The sequence below is a fragment of the Stegastes partitus genome, unplaced genomic scaffold (assembly GCF_000690725.1).
Source record: "Stegastes partitus isolate 25-593 unplaced genomic scaffold, Stegastes_partitus-1.0.2 Scaffold1209, whole genome shotgun sequence".
NCBI lineage: Eukaryota > Metazoa > Chordata > Actinopteri > Pomacentridae > Stegastes > Stegastes partitus.
Genome location: NW_007578940.1, coordinates 16,937 through 33,241, shown reverse-complemented (window position 1 = coordinate 33,241; position 16,305 = coordinate 16,937). Strand labels below are relative to the sequence as shown.

General features: G+C 39.2%; 1 protein-coding gene across 2 annotated transcripts in view; it reads left to right on the top strand.

The window, feature by feature from the left end:
- Positions 1-16,305, top strand: part of LOC103368824 (non-muscle caldesmon-like) — a 41,175-nt gene that overhangs the window by 13,901 nt on the left and 10,969 nt on the right. For both annotated transcript variants that reach the window (XM_008297317.1, XM_008297316.1), the window contains exons 3-13: positions 2,975-3,212; positions 4,248-4,384; positions 7,024-7,366; positions 8,654-8,776; positions 9,837-9,860; positions 11,331-11,372; positions 11,932-11,963; positions 12,853-12,937; positions 13,723-13,863; positions 14,880-14,978; positions 16,072-16,155. In XM_008297317.1, the coding sequence (XP_008295539.1) occupies positions 2,975-3,212; positions 4,248-4,384; positions 7,024-7,366; positions 8,654-8,776; positions 9,837-9,860; positions 11,331-11,372; positions 11,932-11,963; positions 12,853-12,937; positions 13,723-13,863; positions 14,880-14,978; positions 16,072-16,155 (1,348 nt within the window). The remainder of the gene's footprint in view (positions 1-2,974; positions 3,213-4,247; positions 4,385-7,023; positions 7,367-8,653; positions 8,777-9,836; positions 9,861-11,330; positions 11,373-11,931; positions 11,964-12,852; positions 12,938-13,722; positions 13,864-14,879; positions 14,979-16,071; positions 16,156-16,305) is intronic.

Below are 16,305 nucleotides of genomic sequence, written 5' to 3'. Positions count from 1 at the left end.
GTTTATTTTTTAATATTCCGCACAACTCTAAATCATAGCAACCTGTTCCTCTTCACTGAAGCAGGCTGAACAACAACAGTCCATTTTGTGCAGAAAAAGAGTCATGTGACATGTTTTATTTTTTATATCAACAGATACCCATCATCTTTGATTAATGTTTTAGCTTAAGTTTGTCTAACCTGCTTTACAGTCCACGCCTCTGCCCTGTAGCTGAAGAAGCTTGTTGTTGTGTTGCTGCTGAATTTTCCACCTCAGTCAGAGTGATGCAAGTCAAAAACAGAGTGGTTTCTAACGTTAGTTTGCTGCACAGATGTTTGCGTCTACCTGCTTTTATGTGCTTTTTTTTATTTGCGTGGATGAAATTAAACGGAAACATTCACAAGACTGGAATAAATGATGTGGAAGAAAAAGTGTTTTATATTATGAGATTATGCAGGTGTTTGTCAAATACTCAGCTCATGTGATGAAAACACCAAAAACTACAACTGCAAAGGTTAAAAATGTGTCTTACAGGAGGCTAATATCTTACAGCACACTACAGACAAAGGAAATAAGAAATGTGAATCAAAAATAGTTTCCTTTGTACTTTGCAGTTTGACTTTTTCATTATCTTTTCAAAAGAACTTCAATCATCTTTAGACAGACGATGAAGCATTAAATGGACTGTTAAGTATTTGTTCTTCTGGCAGAAGAATCCACACGGTTGTTGTTCTTAATGAGACAGTATGTAAATGTTCATTTAGGTTTGCAATAAAAACAAAATGCACCATGTTTTCTTATGCATAAGGAACAATTTGTGCTTTAAGAATATTAAACTGTAGCTGAAAAATAGAAACTACATCATTCAAAACTAGAACTTCCCCTCACTGACAGCGGTAGTTCTCCCACTTAAAGATTATTTGAGTGAGCTGCTGTTCAGTCACAGTCACACGTCTGTTTTTAAGTTGTGACTAATGACTTCTGAATGTTCATTAAATCATACAGTGAAGCTTAATAAATTAGTTTGACGCCAGTTAGACCCTAATAAGAATATTTGGTTTGGCACTTTGTAAACATTTCCCTGACTGCTGCTTCCTGTTTCTCTCGGCGAGCTGTTTGTTTGCAGCCCAGACTGGATGTAAACTGTCTTCATGTTTGCAGCTCAGCCTCCATCAGCTGCAGCGCTGATGACAGAGGAAAAGCCTTGTTCAGCCCCGTTGCACAGCGCAGTGATGCTGCAGGTGATGGAGCTGAAACAGCATCAACGTCTGCATGTTTGATCGGAGACTTGACGTCAGAGGAGGCATCTCGAGGGGAAACATGAACTAAAATGCTCATCAAACACTTCTCTGTTCACTGGTTCACTCACTGGTTTCACAACTTTAATCAGAGAAACTTTCTGACACATCCAGATCAAAAACGGATCATTTTCTTCCTGAACTCATAACCTTGCGCTCGCTTGTTGAGGAGTTTCTGAGACAGTTGCAAACTAACAAAGTTCAATAAATTCTGTCTCTGCTTGGCTTAAAATAGGCAAGTTTTTTTTAATCTAATAAATAAAAATAGAACTTTAAGTACTGAGGTGGCACTGAAAGGAACTATTTATATTTATAAGTGTATAGCTTTAATTATGACAATCAAATCACAAGTTACAACTGCTGGAAGTTTTCTGCAAAACGTCTCTGATCTGTTTTGTGACTGCTGATGATTTTCAGTCTGTTGATCTGAGTTCACCTGAACCAGGAGGCAGCAGTGTCTCTCTGTTTGGCGTTTCCATGGTTCCTGTCTCTGTTGCCGTGGAGCTTGAAGCTGCAGCTCCGTCCACCACCTGCCAGCCGTCTTTCAACACTTGTAGAGACCTTCGGGTGACCTCAGACACATTCGGATAAGAAACCAAGCAGCAGAAAAACGCTCGTACCCTGTCAACCATCTTGTTTGTTTGTTCAGATTGGTGGTGGAAGTTGTCCTGCTGTCTTAAAAACGTAACTTAAACTTGAACTTCTTTAATTAGCAGTTAAGACAGAAGTATTCATGTCCTTTTCTTGAGTTAAACTACCAATGCAGTAATGCTAAAATACTCCATTACAAATAAAAGTCCTGCATCAAACATCCTACTAAACAGCAAAGTGTAGTTAAAATATCAAAGTAAAAGTCCTGTTTGATCCCTTTGACTGATACATTATTATCTCAGCCATCATTAGATCGTAAACGGTGAAGCATCAGTGTGTCGGCAGCTTGTTTCTGTTGCAGCTGCTGCAGAAGAAAAAGCAAAACTCTGATAAACAAATCTGTTTTCAGTTTTTCTCAAATCTGTGATTTCTGGTGAGATGAACATTTATTGAAATGAAACCATGTGACAAGTTTATTTGGTGGAGCTGTTAACAGCTCAGAAACATCTGAAACGTGAAACCAACTGATGTCTGTAAGAAGCCAAAAAGGTTGTAAACTATTGATTTAATGTTTGACAGCGTTTTGTATTGTAAAAGTTTGTTATATTATCCGTTGTGTACAAGCTGTCACATAAGTGGAGCAGGATGATGTGTCTCTCTACAATGTGGTGAAGTGGACGTGTGAAGTTGTATAAAATGGAAATAACCAAAGTATGAAACCTCAAAATTGTACCTAAATCCAGTATTTGAGTAAAGACATGAGTCAGAGAGACCGAACCAGTACTTTTATTTTAATACTTTAACTACATGCTATGTGCTGTCATGTAAGTATGATTTGTCGTGCAGGACTTTTACTTGTAATGGAGTATTTTTTTTATACTACTTTGTTGGTGCCTTTACTTTGATAAAGGGTCTGTGTACTTCCTCCACCACTGGTTTTATGTGTCTACTGAGATCTCTGAGGTTCGTCCAGACCTGGAAACTGAACTTTTACCCACTCATTCAAATCAGAAAGTGCTTTTAATCTGTCATTCACACCCCTGACAGGCTTCCAGGCAGCAGCTTCAGTCTCTCAGCTCACTAACTGCTCTCTGCTCTGTATTCAGGTCGGACGAGGAGCTGAAGCCCAGCTGCTGCCTGGTTCTGGAGGAGGACGAAGGCTTCAGCGACTGGAGCAACAGGCTGGAGAACCGCAACGAACAGGAGACGCAGGATGACTGCCGGGCCAGAGAGCTGAGAGCTGCAGCGCCAGCAGAACCCGGGAAGGAGAAACAGCAGGAGGACGGAGGGGAACCAGAACGAGGCAGCTGGAAACACGGAGCTCCAAGAAGACCTGCAGAGAAGGTCGAGCACATCAGTAGTTATAATACGAAGGAGTTCAGGCAGTGCAGTGGAAACTCTCAGTCCAGTTTGTGTTGTTGTTGACGTCTGATGCTTTTGCTCAGCATCAAAAATCAACAATTTATTAACGTTTTTGTAGGTTTACCATCTCTGCTCGTTATTTAGACATCTTTAGCCACACCAGTGACGAGGCTTTTTGCTGGTTTTGCTGGTTCAATACTTTGATCCAAACTGAAAAAAATCTAATTATTTTATGATTCCAACTTTAACTCTAACAGCACAACAAGTTTTTTTTGTGAAATTTCTTAACAGACATCAAATAGATTGTCATAAAATTTTGCTCAGACCTTCTTATTCTAAAAACTTTTAATCAAGCTGTGCACATTGTGAAAACCAAAAAAAACAGCCCAAAACAAACCATACTAATGAATGTAGTGGAGTTGTGATTGTAAGAATAAATACTTCACCTGAGTAAATATTGTTCAGAGGCAGAAATATTTTAATTCCCAGCGTCGTTACTGCGACGTGCAGCTAACGAGGGCCCTAAATATTATGCTTTTTAAGTTACTTCATGTTCATGGATGTTGAAGGTCTCCAAACTTGCAAAGTCCACCCCAAAGGGAATCATTCTTTCCCCGCAGGAAACTCGTCTTGTTTGAAGTCCAGACTTTTCTTCTGCTACTTTTCTACGTCACCATGTCATGTGCAGATTTGCCTGACTGGCAGCAAGATTTGGTCCTCAAACGAAGAATAAGCATTTTTCATCACTAGAGCTGCTTGTACCACATCTCTCTATTTGTATAATGTGCTTTTTAAACATTTAAAGCGTGTAAACATATTATGGTGGACTCCAGAATGAACTTTAAATGTATGCTCTTTAAACTCCTCAGAAAGACACTTATGAAGAGTGTCCAAGCTTAAAACACGCTGATGAAGTCAATCTGCAGAGGAAATCATAACTTCTGTCTGTTTTTACAGACACAGATCATCATCACTGTAGAGTTACGTGTTTCCGTCTTTGCTTTTGGTTCATTCTAGATGTCCAGCAGCAAAAAGGAAGCCAGGACGTCTTACAGCTCGTCGGTCTTCCTGCCACAGGACACCAGGCTGCAGCACGTCGCCGGCCGACCAGCTGACCGGACGTCTTACCTGGCTGCAGGGACGATGAGGCCACGGTGTGTTCTCCACTCGTTTATCTATATCTGTATCATATCACAGCTTTTAAATAATATATTACTTGTTTTTTTTTTTATATCAGCGAAACTGCAGCAGCTGTTTTGGAAATATTTAATCAAATTTTACTTTCCAAATTCTTTTTTAGACTCACAGTCACAGTTCAAGGCAACACTTCCATGAATAACCTACATTATCTGTTTATATCCTGGATGTGTAGGATGTTGAGTATCGAAGCTGTAGTCTGTGAAAGCCACGACAGTAAAGGGTTCTGTTTTGATAAAGCTTTAAAAGGCCTTTAATAGACACATGGTGCCCTCAGGCCTTGGAAAATCCTGTGTAAGTTATCAAGAGCTGCCTTTGTGTGATATAGACAGACATAATTTAGGTTCATAAACGTCTTTTATGATGAAAACAAACTGTAGATGCTGGCAAAGTACGACACAAAAGTTAATTAACTTTACTACCTTTTTGATGCATTGTTTAGTGCAGTATAAAATGCATAAATGCAGCTACGTGGATTTATTAGTCCCTTATATAATTGTACTTAAACATACGTTAAGGCAGATGGTTAAAAACTGATGTCATCGGATGTCTTTGTAGTTAGAAACAGCTTCGCTTATTAAAATAGTCCATAAAAGGTTTCCAGATCCCCGTGTTCCCTCTTAAAGATGAGGAGGATAGTTATGATTTTCTAGGTGGATGTGTTGCATTAAATAATTTTTACAAGGCTTAGTGGGTTCCTCTGCTTCCAGTTAAAGAATCAGGCGACATGCCATCAAAAATATGTATAAAAGTAAACACATAAAGCGCTAAGAAATAAAGCTGGCTCGTAGACGGTGCAGGGAATCAATAGATTGTTGGGTTTTCATGTGTGTTTTTGTAACATCAAAACTCTAAATTAGTCAGTTCATCTCCATAATTAGAAATACTGTAGGGCCTTAGCCTTAATATTTATATAACTTAGGTTAAATTCTGTATTTTATAACACTGTAGGGTCTTAGCTACATTATTAAATTAGTTAAATTCTTCTATATAATTAATAACTCTGCAGGGCCTCTGTCTTAATATGGATCATAGTAAAAAAAAATAGAAATAAAATACAGTTTTTGTAAGTTTTTAATCCTGAATATATAAATGCCTCAGATAAAATCACACCATAAATATCCCTATAGTGTCTCAACTCTGATATTTACACTTGTTGGATTAATTTTAAAGCATAATATTTTTTCCTTCGGTGCAGCAGCTGTTGTTTTAACCGTACTGTATAAAAAAACGGTGACTTGACTTGACGAGAGACCGAATTGTTTTGGTTTGTTGACGCTATTATAATATCAAAGGGCCAAAACTGGTCAGAAGTGACTCTGGTTTCAGAGTAAGACAGATCTTTTAATCTGATAGTTCAGTGGGTTTTTGCAGTTCTAAATTATTAGTATGAATGAGTCTACAGTTTGTCCACGTCAGTCAAAAGTTTACAGGAGAAAACATTTAGTTTTAGTTTCAGGTGCAGAGTGTAGAACACAAGAGAAACACTCAGAATGTTTCACTAAGTAAAAAGTACCACAGTGTAAAATAAAATATGTACATGACAAGCAAAACACATAATTTACAAAGAAAATCCATTAAGTCTCAAAGTGAAATGTAAAAATGTGACTGAATATTTACCAGTTGGAGCTCCTCCCTGTGAAGCTGCTTTTAAATCATTCATATACAGCTGGACAATGTAGTGCAGAGGTTTTTACTGTAGAGGTCAAACTCTTCCAAAAGATCACAGGATAAATCAGTGGGTCCACACAGTGACTGATGTGAGAGCAAAGGAGAAAATGTATGTCCTTTAATTTTTAAAAATCTTTCCTGTAATCTTTCATTTTGTTGTAAAATTTTGGATAATTTCAGTTTAAAATAAACTATATGAGTTGTTTTCAGGAGAAATGGCTCTTCATTCAGTCAGACTGCTGACAGTTAATGAAATAACAGACTTATGTGGCACTGAAACAAACATGATGCCATGAGGAGAAACATTGATCTAATCTGATCTTATCCTGCTTCCAAACATCAAAATCTTACATAACATTCATGTTAAAGTCAGAATCTGAAACTAAACTAGCTGCTAAAAGTGTCAGATAAATGTTGTGAGGTAAAAAATACAAAATGTCTCTGTGACATTCAGTGGAAGCAAGTTAAAGTATTTCAAACTTGTACAGCCGTGACTAAAAGTCTACATCCTCTTGTAAAAACCATGTATATCCTGGCAGTCTGGAGTTTCCAGGGACTCTGGATTTCCTGTGATGGAATCCCTGAAACACGTGTGTCTTTGTCACAAGAAACTTAAAACAATCGTGCGTTTTAGGTCTTTCATAGATTTATTAGAGGTTTTCTGGAGTTATGACAAAGTCTTCTTGTATCTTTGACCCTCCTCTTGACAGAATTGGTGCACTTAAAGTACATTTGCTGGCTTTCTGACACAGACTGTACTTGAGTTCATATATTTAGTTATTTTTCAACACTGGAGCTGCAGTAAGAACAATAAATACGTGTTTTTTCCTACAGTTCTGCCTAATCTCCATTTTATCTTCCTTTAATGTGTCTGGATGTGATCTGTATTTATAGTTCATTGACCAGTTAATTTTCTCCTCCACAGTGGAGGAGCCTGCAGGGTTGACGACGAGGTGGAGCAGGAGGTGCAGAAGGAGGAGGAGGACGAGGTGCAGAAGGAGGAGGACGAGGTGCAGCCGGCTTCGCAGAGAGCGTGGAGGTCAGCAGAAACCCGACAGACCCTCGGAGATGAAGACGATCAGGAGGAAGAGGAGCTGAGCTTCACGCATGACGAGAAGGAAAACTTCGACCTGACGAGGCAGCAGAGATACGAGGAGGAGGAGGAGGAGGAGGAGGAAGAGCTGCACCTAACACATGAAGAGAAGGAAGGCTTGAGCCTGAGGAGAGAGCAGAGACACGAGGAGGAAGAACGGAGGATGCAGAACGAGGTTAGCTTAGCCGCTGTTAGCTCTACTGCTGCTGTTGCTATCTGTCATATATGAATCTGTTGGACTGTCCAGATTGTGACGAAACTCTCTGTGGATGTTTGTGATGCATTCAGGGATTTATGGTGTTTTTATCACATCAAGTGCACGAGGAGGTATCTCAGTAAATAAATCCTGATGTTTTCATTGGCTAGATTATATTTCACTTTGCACTACAGTCACATCACAGGTTTTATTTATGCACCAGATGTGAAAGAGTAATATTGTGAAACCGCCACAAACTCCACCGAGCACACTCATGTTCCCCAGAGGATGAATCATATTAATTTTGGACGCTAAGTGAGCGTAACACACTCTAAACTAACAGCTCTGAGAATGAAGAAAGAGGAATTACTGGCAAACTGTTCAAACTTTGATGTGTTGCAGTCTCTCAAGTGTTCAAAGTCAGATTCATTTCTAAAGCCAATTTAAAAGCAGCTGGAGTTGAAAGGACAAACTTAATTAAATAAAATTAGTAAAATAATAAGAATAAAAATGCAGCACAATAAAGGATGAAGTCAGGCTCCACTTGATGTTTGTCTCAAGCAGCATTTTAAAAGTTACCTTCATACATTTCAATACAAAACAAAACATTCTTCCACAGAGCCGAGCGTAAATATATTAACCAAATATCCTCCCACAGGTGCCACCATCAGGACAAACGTCACATTTTACCTCCATGACTGAATCTGTGATGTTTGTTTTTAATTCTGTGCAACTCTTTCACAAACTGGACCGTCAGGAAGTTTAGACTTTTGCTATTCAGACAACTACTAGGCAGTAGTCTGCTGACAAAACTCCAAAAAAATGCGTCGTTTCTCCCCGTGCTCCATAAAAGACTCCATCAAACACATGCCTGCTTATTACAGAACCCACAGCGCACATAGAATTTGGCTTCGAATCTGAAAGCAATAAAGCAGAGGAATGCTGCTTTGGCTCACGCGACGCGGAGATGAAATGTAGCCTGACGAAAGCAGCAATGATGTAAGACGCTGTAACAAATTCCAGTTTTTAGCACCGGCAGTTTGCCAGTTACTCATTAGTCCTTTGCCACCAAATAACACAGCGTGAGCGAGCAGCGCGAACAAGTTTGACACGTAATTTAAAGGCGGTTGAAGGAGAAAGAACAGACGTTCAGGGATTATACAGTACGCCAGCCACCGAGGCTAAATTAATCACCTGAAGCACCGGCAATGATGTGATAATAAAGCACAGGCGTCATGTTGGGGTTTTTTGTGTATGGTTTCGTAGAGATCAGGAGAGAGCAGCGACCGGAGGAATGAGGAGCTGAACAGAAGATCAGCAGCTTCTCTGTGCAGCAGCGAAGGCGACGAGACTTTAAACTGTTACGGCCCCATGAGTCCGACGTTCAAGGTAACTCGTAAAAGTTAGAGGTGGTCTGGAGAAGGTTTGAGGGTTTTTACTGGGTTTCCTCAACACTGGAGGGTCCAGTGTGGAGTAGGTTACACAAAAGGTACTAACCTACAGTAGGAGCTACAACAGCTACAATGCTGTTTATACATGATCTTGATTCCTGTTTGTACATCAGATGATTCCTGATGGAGTTAAAGATGAAGTTCTGATCTGATATCTATATATTAAGGCTCCACATTGACTTGCTCTCTTCCGACCAATCCTCATTCGTCAAATAATCTCTGGTGTAACTTTCAAGAGAAAAAAAAAAAGCATCTCTCAGGCTTCCAGGATGAATCCATTATTTCTGGAGGTGAGAGGTCCAGACTACCTGTGAACACCCCAACGTTTTTACAACTTAGTACTCACCAACTCGGCTTCGGGTCCAAACTTGCTGACACCATGTTAAAGAAGTCGTTGTCATGGCTGCATATTCCTCAGACAGATGACCAGGAAGTCAAAACAACATGACAGATCTTCTAAAAACAGCAGCTAACTTGCCTGTTATATTCCTCAACTGGTCACCAGCTGATAAAGTTAATATATTTGCATGCTGGTCTGATGTTTATCAGCTCAGTAATAAAAAAAAAAACAGGTTCAAATGATTAAATATGCTGCAGACACGAGCTTTTCATGTTGATTTAGAATACATTTATGCTAATAAGGCTGCCGATATAAGATCTATTTAGTTCATATACAGATAACCTGCAGGTTTCCTTCCCCTGCGATCAATCGATCGGTTGAACAGAAGTTACGATTTCTGTCCACAAAGATGATCTGTGGTTAATTACAGCTCTACTGTATCTTCACTTCTGCACACTTACATTAAGGTAAAGCTAATGATTGAATGAGCTCTGAAAAACTTCTTCCTAGTTTGTGTGCAGATTCTAGGTTTGGCTTCAGAGGCTGCCAGTCTCCTCTGTAATGTTGTTTCTAAGTGAATGTGATGAATTACTGATGATACAGTTCTTAACCATGTTCAAACCTTTTGTCTCTTCAATGCTTCCTGCTGCTCTTCCAGAAACTCCTCATACAGTTTTACCCAGTAAGTATCCTGCATGTGTCAGCTCACTTCTTACACAGTTAATGTGTCAGACTGTACTGAGTTCAGAGTTTAGACCCTGAACGGTGGTAATGTGCTTCATGTGGTGGTTTCACTGATGTTTTAATCTTTCAGCTCCGACTTTAGTTGCTTCAGCGTCACACGGAGCTGAAAGATTCCTCAGAAATAAAGCTGTCAGTGGTCAAATCTGGTCTTTTCACTCAAACACTGATTGCTTCATTTTGCTGCAAAGGTTTAAGTTTGAAAAAAAAGCATCCTAAAAGCACAGAGACTTAATTTATCTGTTCCACAAAGTCAGTGTGTAAATGAGATCCAAAGTTCTAGAACAACCTTCAGTCAAATGTTCATCTTTTATCAATGTTTTCAAGAAAAACCTAAAGACGTAAATGTTTTCAGTGTCCTTTGGCTTCTCCCAGTCGTCCTCATATTTATTTTTATTCTAGAAGTTGATATTAGAACTTGCTCTCATCTTTGCCTGTTTAAGTATTTTATACAACTTTATTTAGCTTTACCAATTGTTTTTACTGGGTTTTTTTTTGGTTTTTTTTAACGTAATTCTTTACTGTAAACATGTGCAGCGTTCTGGTCAGCTCGGGTTGTTTTTAAACACGCGTGACGTTATTAGGAAGACTTTCTGCTGAAACAGGACTTTGGTTTGGATGTAATTATGTCCTGATCGCTGCTTTTTAACTTTATTTGTTGAAGCTGGTTCACGGTGTTTGTGAGAATTCACGCAAACCTTTCTACAAGCACGCCGAGTGTTTATGTGCCAGGAAAATAAAACAAACACTCACAACGAGGAAAGTTTGAGCAGTTAGATTCTCCGTCACCCACACCTTTTTGATTCATCATTAAAAGGAGCTGGAGTTGAAGCAGGACTCGGGAGCTGCTTTGGTTTGTTTGTGTTTTCTGTCGACGGAGCCGTGTGCAGTGTTTGGCTCGTTGCTGCGTTGCTGCGTTGCTGCATTGCTGCATTGCTGCATTGCTGCGTTGCTGCGGTCCAACCTGTAACCAGCTGCTGAGAGGTGAAAGGTCACAGAAACATCTACAGGAGCCTCGTGTGTTGTTCTGCCTTCAATCAGGGTCAATGCAACAGTCTGTGCAGCAAACCAAAGCATGTAGCACGATGAAGTCCACATCGGTCAGCACACAGCCAATCAGAAACTATGAATCAGTCTGTACGCTTCGGGTCGAGTCAGTTTTATATTAAGAGCTGCTCATTCAGGGGTTCAGGGAGTCATGAGACTGAACAGCAAATAGGAGTTTTTGCCTTTTCAAATTTAACTTTTAAGCTCCCAAACATGAAGTCATTCATAACATTTGCTACGAAACTCAGCTGTGTGTCAGAAGTTAAATGTAGTAACCAAAACAGTAAATCTGTGATATGTTTCTGCTGGAGTGTAGCTGAGCTCTGCAGTAATTTGTACATAAACTGACTTTGTCTCTTTACAGGACGAAGTGAACAGCAGAGTGTCAGCAGATGGAAAATGTACGGTGAGTGTTTCTGTGCAGAATGACGAAGGTCAAAGATGGCAGGTCACTTTTTCCACGTAGTTTCCACAACTGAAGTCTCCCAGCAGCGAAGATCAATGAATTCTGCCTTCTTTTTTTTTCTATTAAAATTGGGCCTCATGATTTTTTTAATAAAGAAGAAATAATACATGTTTGTTTTCTTTGTGGCAAAAGATTGATTTCAGAAAAAGAACAACAGAGAATCTGATGAACAAATACTATTTGAAAAGGATCATTTAGTGCTTTTGGAAAGTTTGTGGACTTCATAGATGCTGAAGAGGAGGAGTGATAACTCATCATGTTATGTGAAGTTTATTGAAATATTACTTATTTGATTTGCTGTGTTAAAAATTACATATGTATGAAAATAACTGTTCTGTGTCTGAGAAACGACTCGTCCGTTGTGTTTTATGTTTCCTGTGCCTCAGTTTTTATTTTATTATCCACACGTGTGCTCAAGTAAAACTTTTTCTTTTTTTAAACATTGTTTTTTCAAAAAGAGCAGCAAATAACAATCAATTGTCGGCTTTTGTTTCCTCAGATCACAGAGAGAACAGAGTCTCTGAGGAGAAGGTGAGTCAGAATTCGAAAAAAATACACATGAATGAGCAAACGTCACTCTAACGTGTCATTTCCTGCTGTGTTTTATCATGACGTCTACCTCCATTAACACTCCACCTTTTGAAATGTTTCTATGAATTATTATCTATTTATTATTAGATATTTCTGCACTTTCGAAATATTAGTGAGCAACTCCAAACCGCTTTCAGACATTTATATTTTCTGCTCTAAAATTAGACAGAAATCTACATTAACCAGTAACAGAAAGTACTTTTACTCAAGTACTAATTTGAGGTGCTTGTACTTTACATGACTGTTTTCATTTAATGCTATCAGAAGGAAGGAAGGATCTATTTTACTTTCTACTTTCTGCTGTATTCATCTGGCAGCTTTACTTACTTTTACACAGTAGATATTAAAACAAGACACAACACATAGTTAAAGATTACATCAGTGGTTTCCAGCCTTTATGTCTTCCTCCAAAAACATCGGTGTGTAGTTGAGTTGATAGACGCTCCACCAAACCGTGATTATTCCCTCTAAAATTCTCAGATGGTTTTATTTCAATAAAATGATCCAATATCTCAGCAAAAATCAAAAGATTAGAGTAAAACTGAAAACAGATTTAGGTTTCTTTTTATCTTTTCTCTCCCGTTAATCCGGTTTGGAGCCTCAGATTTATCAGCTGTGTGTGAACATAAAACTGGATATAAAGTCGTTCAAACTGCAGCAGCTCCAACAGTAACAAGCTGCTGATAATCTAATGAGGTTATAGTGAGACTTTTGCTTATAGTGAAGTATTTTTACATGGTTATAATTGTACTTTTACTTATGCAAAGAATACTTCTTCCATCTCTCACTGTTATCATGAACAACAGATAAGCTTTTCTTTGTTCTACAGCACCAACAGCATAAAGAAGACGCTGCCACCTGTTCCTGTCTCCAAGATTGACAAGAGGCTGGAACAGTACACTCACGCTCTCGAGGTAAAACCGCACGTTTTTTCGTTTTTTTTACCTACTTGAGCTGCCAGCAGATATTTGTGGACTGACTGATTAGTGACACTTGACTCGTCAGAGAGACTTGACACCCAGTCGGACATCTAAAAATGTGCATGTTGTGACTACATCGTGTCTAAAAGCATGAGCTGAGATTTATCTCTGTCTGGCAGCTATTTCTATGGACTGTAGTCATGTCAGAGCCTCCTGCTGCAGAAACTCTGAACAAGCTGCCGTCATTTCACATTTCTGCTGTGTGTCCAAAAATTGTTCAAACCCCCAAAGTACAATAATAACATTTTAAATTGTAATAATAGAAAATCTACTTTCTATAGCATTTACTAAGCTCAGGCACAAAGTTCTTTCCATGTTAAAGGATTTAAGGAGTAGAAAATGAATCATACAGCCACTCTAAGGAACATTTAGGAACATGAGAACATAAACATCAACAACACTGAGCCCAAACGGGAACAAAAGAAAATAAAAATGCGCAATAAAAGAGGTTATTTCATGTATATAGACAAGTAAAATGTGGATAACAGATCATATACAGTATAAATAGTTGTCAGAAGCATCTCAGACTCATGACTCAAATTATAGAAATCTTATGATAGACTTTGTAAATCTGCAGTGACTGTCCACACACACTTTAATCTGGACCATCAGATGAGCTTATTTTAGTCTTTTGGTTCACACACAGGTTTAGAAGCACCTTATTTCTGACTAGATTCACTAAGAAAAGAAAGCTTTAAACCTCGCTTTGTCCTCCTCAGGTCTCCTCGAAGGAAGGCCGATCAGGCTGCCAGGTGCTGACGGACCTGACGAGTCCCACAGAACCGTTCGCATCCAAGAAGAACCTGTTTGAAGCTGGGGAAGCCTGGAACCAGAACCCCGTCTCAGCCACACCGTCCAAGGTGAGAAGGAGTGGTTTCTATCAGCACCCACTCCTGTTCAGATCCAGTTGTTGATCGCTGGGAGGAAAACTCCCAGGTGAAGCTTTGATTAATATTATTCAAAACCAGTGGGACAAAACTAAACCCAGCTGCTTCCTGAACTCTGGAAAACTCCCAAAGTTTCATGCAAAGACTCCAGAACAGCTCAGCTACACTGAAATTCAGATTTAATTTCACTGATGGGTTTCTAAAAAAGTTTCTAACCGTCTATTAAACCTCTTGTACCCACTTTAATCATTTTTTTCTGACCTCTAAACCTCTCTCAAGCAGCTTCTGGGTGTTTTTTATGTTCGTGTAACATTTTTACACACTGTGGGCTCATTTTTCGCCGCAATACAAAGTCCTGCACCTCTATGGAAACGGAACAAGCATGACTACAAGTAGAGAGAACTCAGAAATGTGTTTTTTTGCAGTATGATACAGTTATAATGCCATAAATCATAAAAATGAAAGCTGAATTTGCCTAAACACATCCTCCAGTTCAGCTAAAAAGTCCCCGCTGAGCCACTTATGGCTTCACAGATGTTGTTTCTTTTACATCATCTGGTGCCAATGGTTTGTTTTTGGCAGATTTTAAAATGAGACCTGTAGAATAAAGCGATAATGACTAAATATCACAATTTTAAGCTTAGATTTAGCTACGTTTTCCGTCAGAACAGCATGTCAGAGATGAGTAGTTCAAGGACCGTCTGAGGGATTCTTTCTGTTTTTAGTTTCTGGTTTTGATAAATGGTGTCATTTTGGCAATTTTACAAAAAAATATCATGCCTTTGTAACCCACCAGCAGGTTTTGGGGTGCAAAAGGATCAATAAAGTATTTTGAGCAGATTCAAGGTGCATTAAGGTTTTCTAAGATCATTACATTAAGTGTGTTTTGCAGATCAATACAAAGTTTAGTATAACATTTAAAAAAACAAGTTGTCTTTAGGCTCCATTAAGTTGATCTTTGCTGGTGTGTTTTTTCACGTCTGTCTCAGGATGCAGATGGTTTGAAAGTGGGTGTGGCCGACCTCATCCATCAGTGGGTGAAAGGAGGCGAGGATGGAAGCAGGTGCAGCTCGCCCTCCAAACCAGCAGTAAGTCGGATTTTGTCTCTCCACAAAGTAAACGTGGGCTCTAGAGACGCTGTGGTTTCTCCTACACACTTGGAAGGGAAAGATGGAATGAGCAGAAGGTCTCCAGGCTCCAGGTTGACTTGTTTGTCCGTTTATTACTCACAGTAGCTGTTAAATGCAAAGTTAATAAAGAAGAACTACGTCATAATGACTCATAGTGCACTGTGGCTCATTTAGTTCATCTATAAACAAGCTAGTTCTTTGTTTTCAACTAAGTGATTGTCTGAAGAGTAGACAAAGCTTTTCTTAGTATTCAGTTGGCCACTAAATCCTACGTACTGGGCCTTTAACAGACACAACCAGTGCTGCTTAATTCCACATTTCTACATGCTGTCTGTTTGGAGAAGCTGTTGATCTGATGAGCACAAATTTAAAAGTTGTCCACACGACTCCTGCTGGTTTTAAAGGCCTGTTCTTGACCAGGCAGTCGGCCATCTTTCCCCATCTTCTACCAGCTGTTTCTTTATAACACAGCTGGTGGACACCGAGGTGTTAAAAGTCATTTTCCAAGTGTTAGGATTCAAGAGGATCCACTTTTTCATGGTGTTTGCTTCTCTTCCCTTCAAAAGCAACAATAACTTCTGCCAGCTACGAGCAAATGACGACACTCCGCATTAATCTGTACCATCTGCTTTCGCTGCCAAAGGGCTTCGTGCTGTTGTTTCCCACTCAGAGCACTGACATTATAAGCATGCAGCCTGTCTTGCCAAGAACAACTAAAACACCATTTTTCCTGTAGAATAACAATAAATAACAGCAGAATTTTGTTATAGATTTAATCAGTAGCACTCAGTCCAGTATTTCCTGCTAATCTGTCAAAACACAATCAGTTTATTTCTGTGAGTTTTTACTTTCTCCTCAGCTCTCTACATGTCTGACAGCTTTCCAAGTGTTATCTTTATCTCAGGTAACTGATTTATCTCTTTTCAGTCCACGTTGTTCCCTGATACACTTCAAACTCCAGCCGCTTTCCATCTGTCAGTCAGTAGAAGTTTGCCCTCTTGTGGCAGCAGCCAACATTAAACACGGTTTTGTTTTTTTGTTCTGTTTTTAGGAAATAAAACCTGGTGGTGTTTTAAACAAGAAGAATCTGTGGGAGAGCCTTGGTGACACTTTATCTCCTGGGAGAGAAGGAAAGGTACGCACACTGAACTACTAACAACACTATTAGTTCTTTTTTTTCTTTTAAATTTAAACAGTCCAAGAAGGAAAAAAACACACTTTAGCTTAACTGCTCACAAATCTGATGATGTCTACATTCCTTATCACTGTAATTCAATAACTCTGG